The sequence below is a fragment of the Ambystoma mexicanum genome, chromosome 5q, assembly GCF_040938575.1.
Source record: "Ambystoma mexicanum isolate Mex_15411 chromosome 5q, UKY_AmexF1_1, whole genome shotgun sequence".
Classification (NCBI taxonomy): Eukaryota; Metazoa; Chordata; class Amphibia; order Caudata; family Ambystomatidae; genus Ambystoma; species Ambystoma mexicanum.
In genome coordinates this window covers 18,790,022-18,814,400 of record NC_090933.1, presented here as the reverse complement: position 1 = coordinate 18,814,400, position 24,379 = coordinate 18,790,022, and the positions used below count along the sequence as shown (strand labels likewise).

The window sequence follows — 24,379 nt, the reverse complement described above, 5'->3', positions numbered from 1 at the left end:
GGGAGTCCTGTAAATGTGCGTTTGGCTTGTCTTTTTGTCTTCTAGGGCTGTGCAATGCACACGTGTCCGTGTTTTACATTTCCCAGTAATAACGCATTTTCTTGTATTCACGCTCCGTTTTATGTCGGGCAAATGGGTGGTATCTCAATGAAATAAATGTTTTAATTACTCCAAAATATTCGTACAAAATGACATGATAGGTGCACGCCGACGTTCACCGCCCCCTTCAGTAGGGGTATATATTTGTCAGTGAATGATACCATTTATAAAGCCACAAGGTGCATTGACTGTGTACCAGTTCCTGGTTGAAGTTGCCTGGCACCCAGTGTTAAGCAACAGTGTGAGCAGCACAGCTCCGGCCATCCCCCTTTTCCGTTTCCTGGAAACCTGGCGCTGCTTGGGGCAGGAGATCATCCAGCTCTAAACAGCTGACACTCTGCTCTGGCAATGGAAGTCCGATTCCGGCTACACGAAGAGAAGAGGAACCGCAAGCTCCCGGAAGCTGAGACGCAGACAGTCACTGAAGAGAAGCAACAGAGTTTGTGGCCTGGTTTTGGCCACGAATACCGAACTGCGCTGCTGGAGCAGCTTCGTCGTCGCTTGGCGCCAGAGCGACGGCATGCGCTGCTCTGCCTTGGACAGAACGCGCCTTCAGTGGCCGCCGCGCTTCAGAGCTCCTGCAACCTATTAAAGTCCCCCGTGCTCTCGGATGAACAACATTTACCGCCCTGTCACCGGGCTCTGCTGCTTCACCCGCCAGGTGGAGACATCCAGGTAAGTACGGTACAGGAACGAAAAAGAGAGGAAGGGGTTGGCGGTGGAAAGTCCAGTTTTCTGTCGTTTGTGAAACAACACAACACTGCATGGATTTCCTTTTTGGATCTGGCGTTAGGAATATGTATCACTTTGCCAGAGTACACGCAGGAGTTGTACTGGGATCCGAGTGTCAATCACCTGCTTTGTAATGCTGAAAGTTCCCTAATTTGCCTCTTGGCTCATGGCAAAAACGTTCCCCTATTGTAATGGTCATACTGTACAAGCTTTCGGCTCTTTACTTTGGTGGAAAAAGTGCCCCTGTCCTCCTTTGCCGAGACAAGTGAGCCTTTCTACTTTTGTAATGCATACTGTACTTTTTTGCCTTCCCTTGTTACTGAAATTGCAATTGTCATTTTTATAGGGCCCTTCCCCCATTTGTATGGCCTCCATGACCGCTCTTTGGGACCGAAGTCCATGTATGGGAGATTCTAAGAGTTAAGTTTAAGATGTAAAACAAGGGGAGTTCGGTAAGTTTAAGATGCGTGTGTGCATTCTGCCAGTTTAGGATTTTGGAGGGTTGGCTGGGCCCAAGTAAGCTCTGAGGTCAGGCACCGGGGTGGGTGCTGTTGGTGGATTATGATAGAGTGCTAGTGTAGAAGATTTGATGTGTGCCCAGCTAGACCACATTTTTACGTGGGTTGTCGCTGTATACTAATGGCAGAGGTGTTGATGTACATCAGGGGTTTCAGTGTGGACGGCTATGCAAGCTGCTAGACCGGATTTGCATAGCCATAGCTGCATTCTAGAGTGCATGGATGGGGAGCCGTGCCTGTGGCATGTGTTCACAGGCGTGGTGCCAGCTATAAATACACTAGTCTCAGACAGATTTTCTTTCAGTGTTGTTTTCTTACGTCACTCAAGATGGTAGATTGGTCGTTCAAGTGTATCTTCGGTGGTGTTAACATACTACCTTTGTGGAGGACCTGGCTGATGCCTTTCTTTGAGTCCACTATGAAATAAATTAAATAGGTCTTACCACCCAAAGAACTGTCTCTGTTCCTTCCCCCACAGCCATTAAAGTGCAGCCCATGCCCAATAGCCCTGATCGAACTGCTGCATTTCCTCATCACCACCAGCGCGACCTATGGGTTTTTAGGCGTACTGTGCTTTTGGGTAGGCCCTTTGATAATTCGGTAGGGATCTCCAGCTGAGTGCGCAATTCTTAGCTGTCCCCTGTTTAGACAGATCCTGCTCCTGTTGCTGTCTCTGGTGGTCCGTTTCAGCAAGCATTCTTTCCCTGCATCTTTAAGTTGCCACATCCAATGTGCATCATATTTACTGGCGTTGTTAAGTGACTGGATTGCACCGGTTATAGAGTGGGTGGTTCGGGCATGGGACGGGGAGGGCTCGGAGGGACAGGGTTAAAGTAGGATCGTCTGTGGGGAGGGGGGAGAGTGGAAGTATCTGACAGTGTGCTGTTTCGAATGCTGCCGGCATTCACAGTGGTTTGGAAGAGTAGGTGTTTAGTTGGGTCTGGACCAGTACTTGTGTGCGAGGGGCAGGAAGAGAGTGTACGTTTCTCACAGTGTGCCGCTGTGAACGCTGCCGGCATCCACTGTGCTTTGGAAAGACAGTGGGCCTCATTACAAGATTGGAAGTAGCCATGCCGTTTTTAGCGGCATGACTACCTCCAAACTCGGGTCCGGGTCCCGCAAAAGGGGACTTATCGGGCCCTTCCGAACTTGGAGGGCCCAGTAATTCCCTTTCGCGGGACCCGGACCCGGTACATCCCCATTCCCATTGATCCCCCATAGAGCTCAATGGGAATGGGGAGGATGCTAACAACGGGCCTGTTAATGACGGGCCCGTTGTTAGCATCCTGGTCTGCTAGCGGGTACCGCTCTGCACGTCTGGTCTGACTAGGCGTGCAGAGCGGGACCCGCTGCAGACCTCGTAATGTGGCAGCCCAGAATGAACGGTGCTGGTCCCTTACCGGCACCGTTCATTCCGTGGCTGCCTACCTCGTAATGATGCCCAGTGTTGAGTTAGGTCTGTTCCAGTTCGTGTGCTCGGGCAGTCACAATATAGAGTGGGAGAGTTTCAAGAGGAGGAAGTAAAAAGGGCCTTTCCGAATTCGAGGGGATTCCCAGTGTTGTGGTAGGGGCAAAGAGTTCCAGATGGTGGGAGCTTGGACGGAGAAGGAGGATCCGCCCAGTCTGGGGTAGTTATATTGGGGGATAACTAGGACTAAGGCTGCACCGGCTCTGAGTGTTCTGGAGGGCCGGTAGAGTGTTAGTTTGTCTTGGAGGAATTCCAGGCCTATGTTGTGGATGACATGGTGAGTAATGCACATGGATTTAAAGGTAGTTTGTCGTCCAATAGGGAGCTAGTGGGGGACTTTCAGTGTGGGGCTGATGTGTTCTCTGGGAGGGAGGTCAAAGAGCAGGCGGGCCACAGCGTTTTGGACTCTTTGTAGTTTCCTAAGTAGGAACGCCAGTGCACCTAAATAAAGGCAGTTTGCGTTATTTATTTTATTTATTGGGCATTTGAATGGTGCCTATACACAAGTCTTTTTAGGTGCCACAAGACAAAATGGGGGGTATAAGGGAATGAATAGAGTAGAGCAAACAAATAACGGGAGGATAGCTCAGTAGCAACATGCTCTTCCTTGGAAGCAAGACAACACAGAGCGACACAGGTTCGATCCCCGGTCCGAGCTTTGAAACCTCTGGGTATTAAGCGCGTTATAAATAACCTATCACATCACATCACAACGGTTATATTTGCCTTGTGACAATCTTACTGTATAAGTGCTTGAGAGGTTGTGCATGGGGTGGGGGGTAGAGGAGGAAATGCAAGAATGGGGTGCCCCCAGAGAAGGTGGGTGGGCCACTGTGGTAAGTGCAAGGGAAAAAGGGGGAAAGGGAAGATAAGTACAGTGGGCAGAGAGGACCAAGTCCAAAAAAGGGAGCCAAGGGCAAGTGCTGGCAAAGGATGCAAGGGGGACTGGTAGGGTTTTGATGGGACCCTGTATGAATCTGAGGTGACCAGTCCCCAGTAACAATGGCAGAGGAAGAGTTAGCACGGGAGGGGGAGAGGGAAGAAAGAGGAGAAAAGGAAAGCCTTGAGAAGTTTCCGGAACTTTAAAATATCCGGCTCAAGTCTGAGGGTGTGGGGGAGGCCGTTCCAGAGGGAGGGGCCAGCCGAGGAAAGGTATCTACCTTCCGCTCTCTGCTTTGAAAAGCGTTTGACCTGCAGAGAGTTGGAGCCAGAGGACCGAAGGACTCTGGCCGGGAGGTATTTAGGAAAGGAAAACTGGATGTAAAGAGGTCCCAGGCCCCAGACAGCGTAGTGGATGATGCAAATGGTCCTAAATTTGATCCTTGCAGTCACCAGGAGCCAGTGGAGAGATTTTAGGGGTGGCCCGATGCAGTGCCTGGGCTTGAGGCCAAGGATAAGTCTCACAGTCCTTTTCTGGATTAGTTGAAGCGGGCGAAGGGAGGAAACAGGTAAATTGAGGAAGAGGATGTTGCAGTACACAAGCCTAGAGAGAACCCGGGCTCTGGAGACGTTGAGCCTCTGGGGGAAGGTGAGGAACGGTAGAATGCCCCTGAGAACGTGGAGCTAAAAGTTGTACCTCTTGGCAAGGTCAGTGATGTGTGGAGAGAAAAAAGGAGAGGAGTTAAAGATGTTCCCAAGGTGTTTTGCCTCACAGGTGGGTGAGGGGAGGGGGCTCAAGGAGTCAGTCAGGCCAGAGGGGAGGGGGCAAGGAGCAGGTGTCCAATGAGTAGGATCTATGTCTTACTTGCATTAACTTCAAGGAGAGTTGTGTGATGTCTGCATAACATCCAATCCATCCCAGCCTTTCCCTCATACTGCACTACCTGCTGTATTGGCTTCCTCATGTCTTCGGTTTAGTTATGATGCTGTACAATGCCTTTTGCTGACCCATCTGTAACGAGGGTCCCTCTCGCTTTCTGTCTCCTTCTTCTTCATTTCAATGTACACTGTATGCAATTCAACATGTATGTAACTCAAGTCTTTCATGCGCCCAGTTACCCTAGGGTTCGGTGTGCAATATAAATAATAAACAAATACAAATTCAAAACACAAATACAAGCAGGAGGAGAGAAAAGGACCCATTTGCACTTGGGAGGGTCTGTTAGCGAGGAAGGATCAAATCCACGCCTGGCCGTGATGCCGAGGGTATCATAAAGGCGGTTTGTGAGAATGAAGTGGTTGACAGTGTCAAAGGCAGAAGAGAGATCGAGGGGGATTAGAACAGAGGGAGAGCTTGAATTCCTAGGGTAGGTTACATTACAATCAATGCAAGTCTGAACCAACCATTAATCCCTCTTAAATCTCTTCCTAATGATGTATTCAGTTAGAAGAGTGAATTACATAAAGTTGAAGGCGATATTCAGAACATAGAAAGTAATCAGAACATTGGGGGAACATTAGTCCCACAATGACCTAAGTACTGCGATGAAGAAGAGGGGCTCAGAGGCACAGAACTTCAGTATGCAGATAAGTGGTCCTAATGACCCACACCTGAGTGGGACTTTTAGGTATTTAAGGCCCCCTCAGATGCAGGCCATTAGAAGAAGAAGGTGGAGCAGTAGTAGCAGTTGTGAGCCGCAGTTGCAGCAGCTGAAGCAGGGAAATTAAGATGCCAGAACCGCCGCTGTAGTTGAAGTGAATGCCGGTCCTGAGAGGGTCTTACACTGGGAAGCTGTGTTCTGACAGGATGTCCAGTGGAAGAGAGGAACGCTCCTTATTTCATGCCTGGTCCCACACGCTGGTGTGCACCGGAGTGCAGGAGGAGCAATGCAGGCAAAGCAGGTTCCTTTGCGGTGTAGTGTGGGCCGCAGGAACACAATCAAAGCTGTTGGACGTTTAAAGAGCACCAGAAGAAGCAAAGGCAGTGGTTGAAGCGGATTTGTCTAGATATACCAGTAGGTAACCCGGAACACTCCGTAGTCGAACGGTGACTGCTAAAACATATTTTGAATATCAAACTAATACAAGAAAGTTTTATTGGCGTTAGAATCACTTTAACGAAAATCCAGAAAAGAAAGGTTACAATTATTATTGCCAAGATGAAGCGGGGGCAATATTGAAGCCATATAAAGACCTGCGCACAATGGACCTTGGTCAGTGAGATAGGAGAAATAATTTACAAAACAAATTGACTTTGAAAGTATCACAAACCAGTTTTATTCAAACAAATTACTAATACTTGACACTATTTTCTCATAAAGCACATAAATTCAATAGAATACTTGAATTCATTATACTTTCCACATCTTCCTATTCATACCACCATACATTGAGACTTTCATTCATACACATCCAATGCACACTTCTATATACAACATGGGTTATTCAAAACCCAAAAACACTGGTCAATAAATCATTGCCTAACACCTGTGTCAACTGTGAGTATGTATTAAATCAAATAGGACTAGGCTTATTTGAGCAGCATCTACATATGTTTTGGTCGTGGTACATAGGCTTTTCTATTTAGCCCGATCTTAGTCGACCTTCTTCAGGATGGGGATAGAGCTTGAATATTGTCTAGCTCAGGGGTATCGTCAGGTGGAAGATGTCTTCCAGTGCAAATCTAAAAACAAACAAATCATGCATCAAGAATTGCTCCAATCTCTTATTTAAATAAACAAAGATTACTTGTGTGTATGAACCTTCTGTGATTATACTCGTTGTCACTCACCTCCACTAAGTGCTTTACCGTGGGTCAAATCCTCAGTGCTCCTGGGAATAGTCTTGCAGGAATACTGAAAAAAGGGCATGAGGAGAGAGCAAAGGCACAAAATGAGCCACACTCCTCTCTCTGGGTGTACCAATGTAGCTTGACCGATTACAATCCCCAACAAAATGGACCCTTACCTTGTGGTTAGTGGGGTAACTTGCTTCATTGGGATAGGTGGGTGTCACAAATCACCATCTGGTGTAATTATCAGTGGGGTGTCCAACATTAATTCACGTGGTGCCACTTGTCTACAAAAAAAGAACAAGATGACATCACTTGTGTTATATGGAGGTCCTGGCTATCCCTTTATTTTCCATTGTTGACGGATTCCCATTATATCGATTAAATGTGCAAGTGCAATGGTAAGTACTCACCCTCTTAGGGAATATGGTGGACAGATAATATATGAAGCTAGATAGCTGTCCCAGAGGGGAGACCTCTGTGGTGTGAATATATAAGGGTTCCCGTCGCAATTGATGCAGCTCTATGGGTGCAATCCAGAGAAACAGCTATTGGATCGATTGCATCTGAAAAATTCTGTATTGTGTGCACTCACATGTTTAAATAAATATATTTAAATAAACAATGTAGAGTGGGGCCCATATTTGCATCTAGTGGGTTCTCATGGTGCCCCAATCTTACTGTAGCCGACACAGACTGTGTTGGCTAAACATATCCTTTAATGCAGGCATGACGTAGATATAAGCAGCTAAGCCTGCTTCATATCAGAAAGAATGTCCGCAACTGAGCGCAGCCATTAGCACTTCAGGGGATTCAGTGCCCCGAAGGGGATGTCTCAAAGTAGAAATGCGCGTTTGTAATTTCAATGTATAACATGATCACATGGAAAATCCCGTGCCCTGATAACACGCATTCATGAGAGCGCTCGGATCTTACTTTTCCAAGCGTTCAGAAATGCTAGTCCCCCTACATGCGTACATACAAGTGTACGTTCGAGTAAACAGACAGCTGAATTCTTATCTCGTGAATCAGTCCGCAGTATCAGGGAAATCTCTGGCTTTCGCTTTCACTCGTACAGGCAGAAAACACAGCGCCCACAGAAGTGGGGGCGTGGCCATGTATTGTTTTTATAGTAGACATGAAGAGAGGACTATAGTCCGCTCTACTGGCCAAATGCACGCTCTGTGCATTGTCGGTGCTGTATTTCACAAATCAGCCCACATGCAGGTGGGAGTGATTGTTCCATCTGTAATGGGTGCATTGGGGTAGCCTGGTGCCAGAGGTACTAGGCACGGAGTGTCAAAATCTCTTAAAGACAAGGCAGACAGGAGAGTTCATGTATCACAGCACTATGTGGGGTGTGTATGCATATTTCTCAAGACCCAAAAAAATGGGAGCATACAAAAGATGTTGCAGAACAGAAGTTATCAAGAGTATTGTCACACCCTCAACAGTGAGGGGGTTATCGAGGACACATACCGTTATTCAGGTGTGTGGCTCTAACTGAATGTAACCCCAAGGTCAGACTGGGGGAATCCCATGACCGCAATGATGTGTTATCTAGTCACTAATGTATTCACTCAAAGGAGATATTAAGGCCCTGTAGGACCGTATCCAGAGAATGGATCCACCTTTGTTCAACACGATGTAGCATGGTGGACATATCACCACCTTGCATCGGCATTCTTATGGTTTGGAGCACAAACCATCTGATGTCTCGATCGGTGTGTCCCATTCTGCTGAAGTGTTCAACCAGTGGTTTGTCCTGTACTTTATTCCTTACACAGGATTGGTGCTCTGAAATTCTTTGGCGTACTTGTCTCGTTTTTTTGCCCACGTATAACATATCACATGGGCAAGAAATTACATAAATGGCATTTTTTTGTGAGACAATTGGTATGTCCTTTCAATTGCCACTTTTTGTTAATGCCATATTCAAATGTATGTTTGGTCTCGGTAAAAGGACAGGCAGCACAATTATCGCATTTGTAGTGCCCAACTATAGGGGGTAGAGCCCACTGATTCCTTAATGTCTGATCCGACTCAATTTCAGTGTAGGTATGGACCAGTTTCTGCCTTAAGTTCATGTTCCGTTTCAAGGCAAAAATGGTCTTCTTTGCCAGACTGCCACCCTGTTTAACCAGGTGCCAGTTTTTGTTGACACTTTCCTTTAGGGCATTACTGATCGGAGAATATGTGGACACACAGATTAGCTGATCATTGGTGGATTTGGCTTTTGGGGCCAAACATATGTTGCGATATGTATTCAAGGCACGCTTGTAATTCTGTTTAACCAATTTGTTAGGGTATCCCATGTCCATTAATCTGCCCTGTAATTTAGAAGAATGTTCAATGAACTCATCCCTATTGGTGCAATTTCTCTGGATCCGGAGGAACTGCCCATAGGGTAGGTTCAGCTTCAATCCGGCCGGATGGAAACTCAAAAAATGCAAGAGGGAATTTTTATCAGTTGCCTTCATGTATAGAGTTGTTTCTAAAAATGTTTCATTTTTCCGAATCAATAGGTCTAGAAAGTTCCCTTGTTTGTGATCCCACTCCATGGTGAATCTAATATGGAGGTCACACAAATGTACCCAATCAAAGAATGTTTGTAGGGAAGTGGTTGATCCTCTCCATATGAAGAACACATTGTCAATAAAGCGTTTCCACACCACAACCATGTCTCCAAATTCTCTGTTTATTGTCCTGTCCCAAGATGTACATATTTTCAAAATTAGCCATGTACAAATTGACCACATTGGGTGCAAATGTTGCCCCATTGCTTACGCCTCTCAACTGTTTGTATATTTGTTTCTTAAACAGAAAGAAATTCTCACTCTTTGCTAGGGGTGCGCATTACAGTATGAACCCTGTAGGTGTAGTTTGGAGCATCGGGCGCTTATCCAAAACGGCACCTAGTAACTCCAGGCATCTGTGGGATAGATGTATATAATGACTCTACGTCCATGGTTAAGAAGATATCCTCTTGATTTATTGTGATGTCATTGATGATGTTAATCATGTCTGTGGTGTCCTTAATGTAGGCCCGCATGAGTTCCACAAAGAGCTTTAAGAAAAATTCAGTGTGGATTGATAACGGTTCTAATAATGAATTAATAGCTGAGACTATGGGATGGGTCTGCCTGGCGGGTGTTCTGAGTTTTTATGTACTTTAGGGAGTACATAGAATGCACCCTTCTTAGGATGAATTTTGCATAAAAATGCATATTCGTCTTTGCTTATCCATTCTTCTTGGGTAGCATGTTCTATAAGACTCAGAATTTCATCTTGAAGTCTGCTTGTTGGGTCTGATTCAAGTTTCTTACATGATCTCTCATCATCTAGAAATCTCAGGCACTCATCGTCATATTTTTTTATATCTATTATAACTATACCACCGCCTTTATCGGCGAGTTTGATGGTAATGTGATCATTCTCGCATCGTTTTTTCAAACTTTCCCTTTCTTACCTCATCAAATTATCGGGATAGTAGTTTTTCTTTTTTATGGCCTCTTGGATTTGTTTTTTGACAATATTCTCAAATGCAAGGATTTCGGTTGGGCAGGCGTGTGGGCGGGAGTAAATTGTGATTTCATTTTGAGGCCTGTGATGTTTCTCACCTCTTCCGGGTCAATGACAGTATCTTTGTGGCCCATGGTTTGGCTCGGTAGATACATTTCAAAATAGTGTTTTAAACGAATCTTGTGAAAAAATCAATGGAGTTCAATCTCGCAAGTAAAAGGATCTGCTTTTAATACTGGCAGGAAAGAAAGACCCTTTGCCAATAGGTCTAATTCTGTGGTTGTCAAGATGGTGGAGGATAGATTGAAAATCTGTATTTTACCAATTTCTATTGATTTTGGTACCCTTGGCACGTGGGTACCCCTGGTTCAAACTGTTGTTGTCTTTGTCTCAGGCGTCCTATTTGGCCCCCCTCTGGAAAAATCCTGTCATGCATTCAGCCACTCCTTGCAGACCCTCTGATCCACACACACCTACCACTGTTTCCCATGTACTCATCCAGCAGCGACATGTCGGTGTACAGCACCGCGGTCTCCCTTTGACAGGAGGGTTGCAGACACATCATTACCGGCATACGTGGCGTTTTTGGCTGCGTTGGAGGTTGCGGTTCCCATGGAAAAGGAGTGAGGTCTTCGGAGCGCGTCAAACTGATCATGTGACACGACTCCGTTCACGTGACCTGGTCTTGTTTCGGTCACGTGATCACGCTACAGCAAGATAAAAGCAACCCAACCCTGTCCTTCAGCGCTCATCAGCTGTTTTACACAGTTTGTTACGTGCTTCCTCGTTTTGCTGTACTTGGAAATTCTGAATCTACGCTCATGTCCCTAGACTGCTCTTGTTATGTCCTCTGGCTACAATGACTCAGCTTATTCTTGTTTATTCGGTCTTTGAAACCTGGCAAACGCTAAACAGACTGTCTGCATACTCTTTGGATACGACGACCCGGCTACTACCACGTCCAGTTTCTGACCTCAGAACTTTGCACGGATTGCCTCTTCCTGGATTCTGTTTGCAAGGCTGGGACTTCCCTTCATGTTTTGTCTTCTGCGCCTACCTTGATACTGTCAGTTCACAGCCCCTTCACCTTTGGACTACTGAGCCCGCTCCTCCTCATATCCTTTTTTTATTTTTTTTATTTCTTTATTGATTTACCAACATACCAAACTTCCAACATTATCAATGCGACAATCAAATGCTTCCATCATTAATTCCTTCCCTTCCCTCCTGCCCCTCCCCCCCCAAGTCCACAGTCTGTTCTTCAGACCTTGCCGTGCCAGCTTTCGATCTAGGGCTGCCTGGGTCATCTGAGGAAGTATCATCCACGCTGGGATGGAGCAAAGGCACCGTCAGTGCCACCCATTGGTGCAGATCACTGCTGTTGTCCAGCCTCTGTTCTTGTAGCGCACTCTCCCACGCTCCGGTTTTGGCTGTCACCCACCTCAGGAGGTCCCCCTACCACTGTGCCACGCTTGGATTTTTCAGGCTATTCCATCCTATGGCTATGCGTCTTTTCTCTGTTATGTATATTAGGTCCTTCAGTTTATTTAGAGGCTTGTTTTTTCTATTACGTTTGTATCTGCCCAAGATGCAAGCCGCTGGTGTCCGCACCTCCACGTCGATACCCGCCCCTGCCACTTTCGCCGCAACCTGTGTCCAAAACTCTTATATCACTGGACATCCCCAGAACATGTGAGTCATAGCAGCCCCAGGTTCATTACATTTGGGGCATACTTGGATAACCACTCCCCGAAACCTGGAGAGTGCTTCTGGCGTGAGGTATGCTCAGTTAGTTATGTAAAACTGGATGAGTTGCAGGCGTGCGTTCCTGGAGATCTTTTTGTGATAGTGAGTTATTTTCTCCCATTCCTTGTCTTCAAATTCCAGGCTCAGTTTGTGCTCCCACTTCGCCCAGCTTTTGAGTTCATTTCTGGTCGTGCCCTCCGTTAGTGCCCCGTATAGTCGTGAGCTTTCATGACCCCCTTCGGCCGTGTTTAGCATGGTTTCGATTACCTCATGCTCAGTTGCCAGGTTTGTGGCTTCTGGCCATCTGTTCACCATACTCCGCATTACAGCTCTATGAAGCAAGAACTGCCCTGACGGCAGTCCCGTGGCCTCGTTGAGTTCAACGAACGTTAGGATCTCTTGTTCGTGTACCAGGCCCCCTAGTGTCGCCATGCCGTGGGGCTACCATTGGCTACGCGTTTCTGTTTGTCCCCAGGGTCTGTTTGCCATGATTGCTGCTATGGGGATTTGTGGAGAGTACGGGTCGTCTACTCTCACGGTTTTGCTGGCGCGTTTCCACAGCTGGGTCCCTAGCTTAAACAGGTATGGCCTGTTTTGCAGTGTAGCAGTTGGGACCCAGAGTAGGTCCCTAAGTAGCAGCCGAGGCAGGGCTGGTTGTAGGAGTCAGGTGTCTGTTGTGGTTTCGTCCGCCATCCATTTCACTACATGCTTCAGCTGACTTGCTAAGTAATACAGTTCGAAGTTGGGGATTTTCATGCCTCCCCTTTCATAGGGTCTCTGTAGTGTCTCCAGCGCCACTCTGTGCCTGCCTTCCTGCCACAGGAACCGTCTGCAAAGTTTGTTTACTTCTCTGAAGAAGGGAGGGGAATATTGAATGGGACGTTGGTGAAAATGTGTAGTAACCGGGGCAGCACCACCATTTTGAGGAGACCAGCCCTCCCTGCCACAGAGAGCAGCAGTTTCCCCCAGAAGTCCATTGATTTCTCTAGGGCATCCTTGGCTCTAACCTTGTTGAGAATATGTTCAGTTCTGGGGGTCCGATGTATAGTGATTCCCAAGTATCTGAAGGAGGTTGTCTTCCATTGAAGGACCATGGAGGGGAGGGGTCCATATTCGTTGCCGCACAGTGCTGCGAGGGGGTAGAGGCAGGACTTGTACTTTTTAATCTGGATCCCCTTGTAACTGTGGAATCCGTCTAATGTTTCTAGGATATATGGCAGTAGATGTTCTGGATTATGTAGATATAGTAGCATGTCATCAGCGTACATTGAGATGAGGTGGGATACGCCGTCTATCTCTATGCCCTCATCTCCATATCGCTCCTCCTCATATCCTGCAAATGACTTGCAGATGCTGGATACGGCTCCCCTAACACCTGGTACCTGGCACTTCCTTGGGTTGAGCAGTCATTCACTGGGGTTCTGAGGTCTCTCTTCTTCCAAGTCCTTCATCAGCTGTTCCCTAGGTAGGTGTCCGATATGTCCTGATTCTGAACCTCTTGTTGCATACTTCTTGTACCTGACACTGGTTTACTGTTTTTTCCCTGGCAGCTGCCCGGGTACCAGTACTACCATTCCAGCCACCTGTGGTCCCAATAACCAGTCAGCGACTGCCTTTATTCCATCTCTGACTGGTGCTTGGGGACGGAGGTATTCATAGTCTATGTGGATCAGGTTCCTGACAGACTGATAAGCCTTCCACCCAGACTATGGATGCCGCTGCTGGAGACCCGGTAGCCGCTTTGGTTCAGGCCATTACGGTTCTGCAAGCAGAAATGTCGGCTGCCATGGCGGCCATACACCAATGATTGGACGGCATACAGAGCGAACGGCATGCTCTGCCTGCAGACCCGGAATTCGGGGACCCTCCGCCACCCAGCGGTTTCACTCTGCAGACTCCTGTCTATGTACTTACCCCGTGTCCCCTGGCAGCCCCCGAGAAGTACCAAGGGAACCCTAGGAAGTTCCGTACTTTCATTAACCAGTGCAAACTTCACTTTCTGTGTTGCCCTCAGGCGTTTCCAGATTCCACCACAAAGGCTGCTTTCACCCTTTCACATTTAGGTGGAATTGCTGCCACATGGGCCAACTCGTTACTAGAGAACAATAGTCCCGTTCTATATGACTTAGTTTTGTTGGTGGCCGAGATGACCCGTGTGTTTGACACCCGTTACAAGGCACAAGCCCGGGACTTAGAACTACTGGATTTGGCCCAAGGTAAATCGTCTTTGGTTGACTACATCACCCGTTTCAATCAGTTATCTGTTGAGACATCCTGGCCTGAAAGCAAGAAAGCCGTGGTCTTCTATCGGGGACTGAACAACCCTATGAAAGACGCACTGGCTGTGGTACCCTCCTTACCCGCTTAATACCCTGAACTAGTGGACTTAGCCCTCCAGGTTGATACTTGGCGAGCAGAGCGCAAATCCGAGTCAGTACGGGGTCCTGGGTTGTCTTTGTCTCCTGCTCCAGCATCTGGTGAAGCTCCCAGTGAACCTATGCAGATCGGGGGGGCTCGGAGTCTGATCACAGCCGCAGAAAGAGAACGATGCAGGACCTCTAGCACCTGGTTGTACTGTGGTTTGAATGGACACTATGTCAAGGAATGTCCAAGACGTCCCTGTCCCAAGCCACAGGGTTTTCAGAAGGCTCGTCCCTGAATCCGGGGACACGGACGGGCCTACACCAGACCCCCTCGCCGCCTCCTTTTGAACTCACGAATCCTATCATGGTCCATGCTCTCCTTCTATCTTCAGATGACAGTAAACATACCGTACAATTGGTTATCGATTCAGGAGCCACGGGTAACTACATGGACATAGCATTAGCAGCGTCCTTGAATCTACCCTGGCAGAACAAAAAACGACCGGAACCAGTGCAGGCAGTGGACGGTTCCTCACTTGTTTCAGGCCCCATCATGCAGCAGACAGCCCCGTTAACACTAATCATCCATGGCACACAGTGTCCTTTGATCTCATCACTACCGCATGATTTTAGGCACTCCCTGGCTACGTATCCACAACCCTTCCATTGATTGGTCTCGTGGTCAGGTGTTCTCTTAGTCCTCCCATTGCCAAGAACACTGTCTCACGTCCTCTGATGTTGTCTCATCCCCATCTCAAGCTCTGGGTGCCCTAGCACAATTAACTCTAGATGAAGACGAACACCAGTCCATGGATCTAGATCCTCCAGGCCATGTAGTTGGTGTCATTGCTTCTAGCATTCCCTTGGAATACCATGATTACCTAGAGGTCTTCGACAAGGGGGGCGCAGAACATCTTCCGCCCCATCGTCCTTACGATTGCCTTATTGACCTGGTTCCTGGAGCTACTGTCCCCACCGGACGGATATACTCATTATCCCCCTCAGAAGACCAGGCCCTGAAGGAGTACATCCAACACCCCCACCAGATCGGGCACATTAGGCCGTCACAGTCACCTGCGGCCAGTCCCATCTTTTTCGCACCGAAGAAGGAGGGCGTCCTCCGTCCCCGTGTGGACTATAGGCGGCTTAATCAAGTGACTATCAAGAACCGGTATCCCATTCCACTCAACAACCCCCTTCTGAACCGATTGACTCATGCCATAGTCTTCACAAAACTCGTTCTGCACTCGACATGGCCTTTATGAATATACGGTGATACCTTTCGGTCTATGCAACGCTCCCACAACCTTTCAGAGGTTCATGGACGATGTGTTTCACGATATCCTTGACGCCTTTGTCGTCATCTACCTAGACGAAATACTGGTATTCTTTCCTTCTTTACAGGAGAATATAACACATGTCTGGGAGATCCTTGCTCGACTCAAAGCTCATGCATTATATGCAAAGCCCGAAAAGTGTATTTTTCATGCCACAGAAGTGGATTTCTTGGGGTTCCACATCTCTTCTGGTGGATTGTCCATGCACTCTTCCAATGTCAACGCAGTTCTTGACTGGCCTATCCCCAATACAGTAAAGTCCCTTCTGTCCTTCCTTGGGTTTGCCATTTTCTATCGGCGGTTCATACCGGGGTTCTCTTCCATTGTCACTCCCCTGACTGCGTTCACTAGCCCACAGAAACCATTCCTCTGTACTCCTGCACAACAAGAGGCCTTTGTAGCATTAAAAACAGCATTCACCACTGCACCCATACTCCCAACACCCTAACGCAGAGCAGCCTTTTATCGTAGAGGCAGATGGGTTGTGGTAGACTCTTTTACTAAGATGGCACGCTTCATTCCTTGCAGCGGTGTGCTCTCTGCTCCCACTATGGCTGATCTGTTTTTTCGCTCTATTTCTTGCTTTTTTGGCCTCCCTACTATCCTGGTTTCTGATAGGGGTTCTCAATTCACCTCCCTTTTCTGGCGAGCTGTCACCAAACTCACAGGCATCGATGCAAGGTTCTCATCCTCTTATCACCCTGAATCCGACAGACAGATTGAACGTGTCAATCAGTCACTCGAGCAATACCTGCGCTGTCTGTCCCTACAGTTCCAACACTCATGGCATCAGGTATTGCACATAGCTGAATTTGCGTACAACAACGCTCCCCACTCTGCCACTGGTTTCTCTCCCTTTTACGTTTTGTACGGTGAGGATCCCCGTTCCCTGCCTTTCCCCGACCTCCCCGCCTCTAACACCCCTGCTGCCGATGCATGTCTCAGGGATCTGTCCACCATCCAGAACCAGGCCCTTACCCACCTCTGTGAGGCACAGTCCCTTATGTGTCAGGCTGCTGACAGGCATCGTGCCCCAGCCCCTTCGTACCTTGTTGGTGACAAGGTGTGGTTATCCACCAGACATTTGCACATCCCTGCGTGGCGGAAGCTGCTCCCTCGTTTTGTGGGTCCCTACAGGGTTACCAGGGTTATTAATCCCGTAGCTTATCGCCTGTCCTTGCTTGTTACCCTGCGTGTCCACCCTGTGTTCCAGACCTCTCTTCTGAAACCTTGTCCCCCCACCACTCGGGCTGTGCTGCCTCCCTATCCGGTGTTGCAGGGTTCCCCAGACAAGTACCAGGTCAGCGGTATCCTTGGTTCCTGTTTCACTAGGGGGCGCTTGTATTACCTGATAGACTGGGTGGGTTTTGGCCCCGAGGAGAGGTCTTGGGAACCCGCTGCCAACGTCCATGCCCTGCTCTTGACTTCCCGCTTTCACAGGGACAATCCGGCCAGACCACGGGGTCATGGGCCCTTGTGGGGGGATTCTGTCATGCATTCAGCCACTCCTTGCAGCCCCTCTGATCCACACACACCTACCCCTGTTCCCCATGTGCCCATCCAGCAGCGGCATGACGGTGTACAGCGCCGCGGTCTCCCTTTGACAGGAGGGTTGCCAACACATAATTACCAGTGTACGTGGCGTTTTTGGCCGCGTTGGAGGTTGTGGTTCCCATGGCAAAAGAGTGAGGTCTTCGGTCTGCGTCAAACTGGTCAGTTGATATGGCTCCGTTCATGTGACCGGGTCTTCAGTCACGTGATCACGCTACAGCAAGATAAAAGAAACCCAACCCTGTCCTTTATCGCTTATCAGCTGTTTTACACAGTTTGTTATGCGCTTCCTTATTTTGCTGTACTTGGAAATTCTGAATCTACGCTCACGTCCCTGGATTGCTCTTGTTTTGTCCTCTGGTTACGACGACTCGGCTTATTCTTCTTTATTCGGTCTTTGAAACCTGGCAAACGCTATACCGACTTTCTGCAAACTATTTGGATACGACGACTCGGCTACTACCAAGTCCAGTTTCTGACCTCAGAGCTTTGCACGGATTGCCTCTTCCTGGATTCTGTTTGCAAGGCTGGGACTTCCCTTCATGTTTTGTCTTCTGCACCTACCTGCATACTGTCAGTTCACAGCCCCTTCACCTTTGGACTACTGAGCCTGCACCTCCTCATATCCTGCCACCGTTGCTGACTTGCAGTTGCTGGATATGGCTCCCCTAATACCTCGTGCCTGGCACCTCCTTGGTTTGAGCAGTCTTTCATTGGGGTTCTGAGGTCTCTCTTCTTCCAAGCCCTTCCTCAGCTGTTCCTTAGGTAGGTGTCCGATATGTCCTGATTCTGAACCTCTTGATGCATACTTCTTGTACCTGACACTGGTTTACAGTTTTTTCCCTTGCAGCTACCTGGGGTCCAGTACTACCGTTCATGCCACCTGTGGCCCCAATAACCGGTCAGCAAGTGGCTTTATTCCCTCTCTAACTGGTGCTTGGGGACGGAGCTATTCATAGTATACGTGGATTGGGTTCCTGACAAAACCTCATTGTTGTCCTCAGGCATTCCGTGAGCTTGAGCATGCTTGGGCCCCGCTTGATTGGTCTGAGTCACTAGAAGACCATGATGTGTTGCGAAAAAAACGATGGAGTTCAATCTCGCAAGTAAAAGGATCTGCTTTTGATACCAGCACGAAAGAAAGACCCTTTGCCAATAGGTCTAATTCTGTGGTTGTCAGGATGGTGGAAGATATTTTATCAATTTCTATTGATTTTGGTACCATTGGCATGTGCATACCCGTGGTCCAAACTGTTGTTGTCTTTGTCTCGGGCGTCTTCTTTGGCCCCCCTCTGAAAAAAACCTGATGGTTGTCCTCAGGCATTCCCAGAGCTTGGGCCTGCTTGGGCCCCGTTTGATTGTTCTGAGTCACTAGAAGACCCTGATGTTTTCAAAAAAGTTACGTATCGGTTGGGTCTTCGATTGTATGGGCCACTGGTGGTCTCTGTGTAGAACCCTACACGTAGATACGGATAGGTCTTTTCTTCCTTGTAATTGTTTAGATCTTTATTCAGTTTATTAACCTTTCGGTCAAGGTTTAGCTGTTTGAACTTGTTTAACTCATCTTCAGGTTTTTCTAATTGTTGTTTGGCGTCTTTGATGGACTTGTTTTCGGAAAATTCCTTCTCTAAACGTTACAATTCTTCATTTTGTTCCTTTGATTCCTTCTCAGCAGTCTCTATTATTAGAATTATCAGATCTCTGGACCATTTGTTACAGACCCTGCTGAAGTTTTTCTGAAATCTAGGATTATCAATGAATCATCTGGGAATAAATCTTACCTGGAGGCCTTCAGGTATTATTCCTCCCTTTAGATACTGTAGTATAAAGCTTCCATACAATTGGGTTTGAATTTGTTTTTTCTTTTTTGAGTTATTTTGTTTATTTCGTTTGTCCCATCTGGGTTTGTTTCTGTTGTTTTTGCACCTTCAAATAGTGCTGGAATCTCTAGTAGTTTTTTGTAGTGGTCGTTGGAGAATGAGAAGATATTCACACCCGCCATTGGGTGATGCAGTGATCACTTTTGTTTCGTACTAGGTAAGTAATACAGAAAATCGCACAATGGACCTTGGTCAGTGAGATTGGAGAAACAATTTATAAAACAAATTGACTTAGAAAGTATCACAAAACAGTTTTATTCCAACAAATTAATAATACTTGACACTACACTACAAAAGAAGAACAAAATGGCATCACTCGTGTTACATCCATTAAAGGATATGTTTAGCCAACACAGTCTGTGTCGGCTACATTATGATTGGGGCCGCCTTCAAACTCTCCTCCTGCCTCGTGGACGAAAACATGGCGACCTCGTCTTGAATCCCGGTGACTGCTCCCTTTATCAGTCAACTATGCAGCCCCTCCTGTGACTCTATCCATCTACTCCAGACTACAGCGCCCACTACGTCAGGCTGCCCCCCCCTTGTCCGCTCCCTGCGAAGCACCGATTAAGATCCTGCCGCTCTGCAGCTCCTGTGGCCCCCTTCATCTGCCACGGGCTACAGCACCCTCTGCCTCTGGCAGCCGCGGCCCATGTCGGCTCCCTACAACTGAGCAATCTGGATCCTGTCGCCCTTGGTCTGCTCACCATTCTTGCCCCCATTCCAGCCAGTCTACCAGTCTGTCTGCGGCCTCCTTCCTACTGGTTCGCCTCTCTTTGGCTCCTGTCAACCATAGCCGCGGCCGCTCCTGTGTCTCGCTCCATCTACTCTGAGCTGTAGGGCCCGTTGTGACTGGTGGCTGCTGTCCTTGCCGGGACCCTGCGATGACCCGGGTAAGATCCTGCTGCCCTTGCCACTCCTGTAGCCCGCTCCATCTGCTCTGGGCTGCAGCGCCCTCCACGTCTGGCAGCTGCAGCCCTTGCTGGCTCGCTACAACTAAGTGGACAGGATCCTGCTGCCCTTGGCCTCCTTACCATACTTGCTACCTTTCCTGCCAGTCTACGAATCTTGCTGAGATCACAACCATCATCCCACTTGCGCGACTACCACTGGCTCTACAGCGCTCCTCTCTCCGGCTCCTGCTGGGGGTGCAGCCTCCTTCCTGGGCACTCCCGACTGCGTGGCCTGGCCCTCCGGTCCACCTCTCACACGGATTTCTAGTGCCTGCACCTTCTGGTCGCCAACCTTGAACCCACTTGTGCGACTTCCACTGACTCTACAGCGCTCCTCTCTCCAGCTCTTTCTGTGAGTGCAGCCTCCTTCTTGGGCGCTCCTGTCTGCGTGGCCTGGCCCTCCAGACCACCTCTCACCTGGATTTCTAGTGCCTGCTCCTTCTGTTCACCGACTGTGATCCTGCTCCATTGGCTCTGTCACCCCACTGGCTCTAGCTCTGGCTCGGCAACGGTCTTCTCTTCGGCTCCCGCCGAGAGTGCAGCCTCCTCCTGGGCGCTAGTGACTGCATGGCCAGGTCCATCTCCCACCCGAACCTCAAGAGCCTGCTACTTCTGGTCACCGACTGTGAACTCGATCTACTGGTTTGGTCCGTTTGCACTGAGTTGCCGAGCCTGCAGCGCCTGACTGCTGATACCTTCACCTGCCCCCGGCATCTGGACGTGTGGTTCCTACTGTCCTCGACCTGCCTCACCATTCTGCCAGTGGCTGGGGCCTCCCTCCATCAGCCCACTCCAGAGTGTCTTCCCCACCAGCCCTTCTCAGAAGCGGCTACACCGTTCAGCTCCTACCAGCCCCACTGCTTTCACCTCTGCTGCCTTCCGGTAGCGCTGCCTCCATCTTGTGAGCTCCTGAATGTCGAACCTGATCCACCCAACCTGCAACGCCCTCTCCAGCTTCATGCAACAGCCCTTTGGACCTCTTGCCTCTGAGTGTCCCGGTCTACAGTGCCTGATTCACCCTTCCTTTGGCATCCTCTCCAACATCGCCCTACAGCCCTCTGGACTTCTTTTCCCTTTGTGACGCGGCCTGTTGCTCATGACCCGCCCAACCTCTGAGTCTGCTCTGACTCCACACACCAGCCCTTAGGTCATCTCATCCCTGTGTTCCTTGTTCTATGTTACCTGATCCACCTGACCTCGGCATCACCTCCAGCTCCACGAACCTTCCCCCTGGACTTCTTGTCCCTCAGTGCCCCATGCACCAACCCTCTGGACTTCCTGTCCCTCTGTGTTCCTGATTGTAGCACCTAATCCACCAGACCTCGGAAGTCCGCTCCAGCTCCACGAACCTGGACTTCTCATCTCTGAGTGCTCTGAACTGCAGTGCCTGTTCCACCTTCTGCACCCTGTAACCTCCTGGTTCAAGCCTGCTCTACTTCCCACCCCTAGCTCCTCCTTGTCTATTTTGTACGTACTGCCTCCAGCTCCATAGAGGCTCTTCCCTCCAGTTCCTACCTTCCCCTCCCTCCTTAGGAATACTCCTACAGGTGACCCTCCTCCTCACAGACCACTTTCACGTTAAATTTTGCTCCTTGTTATGCAGTGTTCCTCCTTTCAATCCTGCCCCTCTCGCCTTTCCTCCCCTCTTCCCCCTGCCCTCTCCCCTCTCAAAATCCTCTGTCTTATCATCATGGCCATATCCTCTCTTAACCTCCCCTCCACCCCCACACCCACTCATCATTCCGACACTGCAACCTCATCTACCACAAATCTCCAATACTCCTTACACCTTTGAAGTCACCCTCTGGAATACCAGATCGATCTGCAACAAAAACACTGCTGTTCTTGACCTATTCTTACGCCTCAACCTCCAATTTCTCTGTATCACAGAAACTTGGATCTCTCCCCACAACACCTCTGTTCCCGCATCCCTCACCTCGTCTTCTTCTTTCGCACATGTCCCTTGTTCCTCAGGCCGTGGATGCGGTTTAGGCCTTCTTTTTCATCCTCACTTTACCTCCTCTCCCTCTCCTACTCCTCTACCCACTCTTCCTTTATTTGAATTAATTTATAAAATCTTTAATTCTCCTCATGCTATATCATTCCTCACCATATATCGCCCCCCTGGCCCGGTTGGCTCCTTCTATGAGGACATTGACCATCTTCTCAGCCTCATCGCCCTCAGCTCCTCCCCACTAATCGTACTTGGCGATTTCAATCTCCATCTCTATTCTAACCCTCCCTCCTCTCCTCTCCTGTCCATCCTTGATTCCTACCTTCTCACTACTCACCAATCTTGCTCTACCATTGACCTAATCTTTACCTCCTCCTTCACTGCTTCTCCAATATCTTCTCTACCTAACTATCTTTCTGACCACTCCTTAATCTCCTTTTACCTCCCCCTCTTTCTTCCCCCTCGTCACCACCCCCTTCGCCACCCCTTTCTTCCGACGTGACCTATGTAATTTCAACCCTTCTCTCTTCCTCACTTCCTGCTCCTCTTCCCTCCCCCCTCCCACTTCTCTTTTCTTTCAGCCACTGAAGCCTCTTCCACCTTATCTTCCTCCCTCACCTCTACTCTAGATCTTCTTTACCCTCTCTCCTCTTTCCGCCCTTCTCGCTGACCTGCTCAACCCTGGCTCTCAGCTCATCTTTCCTCTATGCGCCGCCTTCTTAGGCGCCTTGAACGATCCTGGCTCAAACACCCCATCCCCTCCAACCAAGCTGCATACTTCTACAATCACACCCTCTACGACTCTTGTCTTAACTCTGCTAAGCGCTCTTACTTACTTCAACCTTCTCCACTCAATCGTCTCATCCGCGCTGTATCTTTCAAACCTTAACTCGACTTCTCTCTCCACCCACACTCGAACATTCCATCGCCTCTCCTTTCTCTGCCTCTGTTCATGCCACCTTCATCTCTAACGAAGTCCTCAATCTTCGCCAAACTATCCTCTCTTCCCCTTCTTATTCTCCTCCTCCACCTCTTCCTCCTCCCCCTCCCTTTTCCATGTCCTCATTCACCCCTATCACTCAATCTGAAGTTGCCCTCCTCCTTCCCAAAACTCATCCCACTGCATCTCCCACTGACCCCATTCTTACCTCCCTCATTCCTAAAATCTACCCCCTCTTCATACCCTATCTCACCTCCTTTTTCAACACCTGTCCCTCCACATCCACCTTCCCCACTCCTTTTAAGCATGCTACTATCATCCCCATTCTCAAAAAACCTTCTGCTAATCCCCATCTTGCAGCCAGTGAATGCCCCATCTCTCTTCTACCTTTCCTTTCAAACTTCTTGAACGCATTGTCTATTCTCAACTCTCTACCTTCATCTTCAACCATTCTCTCCTCCCCCGACCCAATCCGCATTCCACCCTCAACACTCCACGGAAACTGCTCTCATCTCTTTTCTCAACTCTCTCCTTTCTGCTCGCTACTCTAAGCATTCCTCTATTCTTATCCTCCTTGACCTAACTGCTGCCTTTGATACTGTTGACCACCTTCTACTCTTTAGCTCTCTCTCTTCATTTGGCCTTAAAGACTCTGTTCTCAATTGGTTCTCCTCCTATCTTTCCAACCGCACCTTTTCAGTCTCCTGGGGTGGCTGCACCTCCTCTACCTTACCTCTCAACCACAGCGTTCCCCAAGGTTCTGTCCTTGGCCCCTTTCTCTTCTCACTCTATACTTCCTTCTTAGCTCCCATTATCTCCTCCTTTGGTGTCTCACACCATTTCTATGCTGATGATACCCAGCTCTTCCTCTCTTTCTCCTCCTTCTCTCCCGATATCCACCATAAGCTTTCTTCTTGCCTCTCTGCTATGCTATTAAATCTTAGATGTCCTCACACTTCCTTACTCTTAATGCAGATAAAACCTAAGTCCTATTCTTCCCTGCCAACACTCTTCCTCCTCCCTCCCCTCCTCCTTTCATTCTCTTTTCCCCTTCCCAATTCCCCTTCTCTCCCCACGCCTGCAACCTTGGTCTCCACATTGACCCCCACCTCTCTCTTTCTCACCACATTTCTCTCACTGTCGATCTTGCCGCTTCCACCTCTACAACATGCGTAAAGTTCATCCCTTCCTAACCTTTCACGCTACTAAACTCTTAATCACCTCCCTCATCTTCTCCAGACTCTTCTACTGCTCCACTCTTTTCTTTGGACTCCCTTCCTCTCACCTCTCCCCCTTCAAATCTATCTATAACTCTGCCATCCGCTCCCCCTGCCTTCTCTCACCTCACGACTCCATCTCCTCTTCTCTTAACTCACTAGGTTGGCTCTCTTTTCACTCAACCTCAACAGCACCAAGTGCGTCATCACCTGCAAAAACATGAAAGACAACAAATGGAAACAGGCATGAGCACCATAGCACACACATAGGCCGTGACAAGCCAGAGATCCAGGACATGATTTACACATGTCCCATATGACTATAACCCTGCCATGCATGCACTGTCAAAGAGTTGGAAGTGGAGTCAAAAAGGCAGACACTTGGGAGAGCAAGATGGAAATGCAACACATTTGTAGCATGTTGGGTAG

At 48.6% G+C, this 24,379-nt stretch overlaps 1 protein-coding gene across 2 annotated transcripts in view; it reads left to right on the top strand.

The window, feature by feature from the left end:
- Positions 1 to 410: 410 nt before the first annotated feature.
- LOC138497151 (uncharacterized) overlaps positions 411 to 24,379 on the top strand; it is a 572,420-nt gene continuing 548,451 nt past the window's right edge. For both annotated transcript variants that reach the window (XR_011278526.1, XM_069620428.1), the window contains exon 1: positions 411 to 774. Coding sequence is in view for 1 of the 2 variants with exons in the window: in XM_069620428.1 (XP_069476529.1) it covers positions 448 to 774 (327 nt within the window). In the remaining variant the exon portion in view is untranslated. The remainder of the gene's footprint in view (positions 775 to 24,379) is intronic.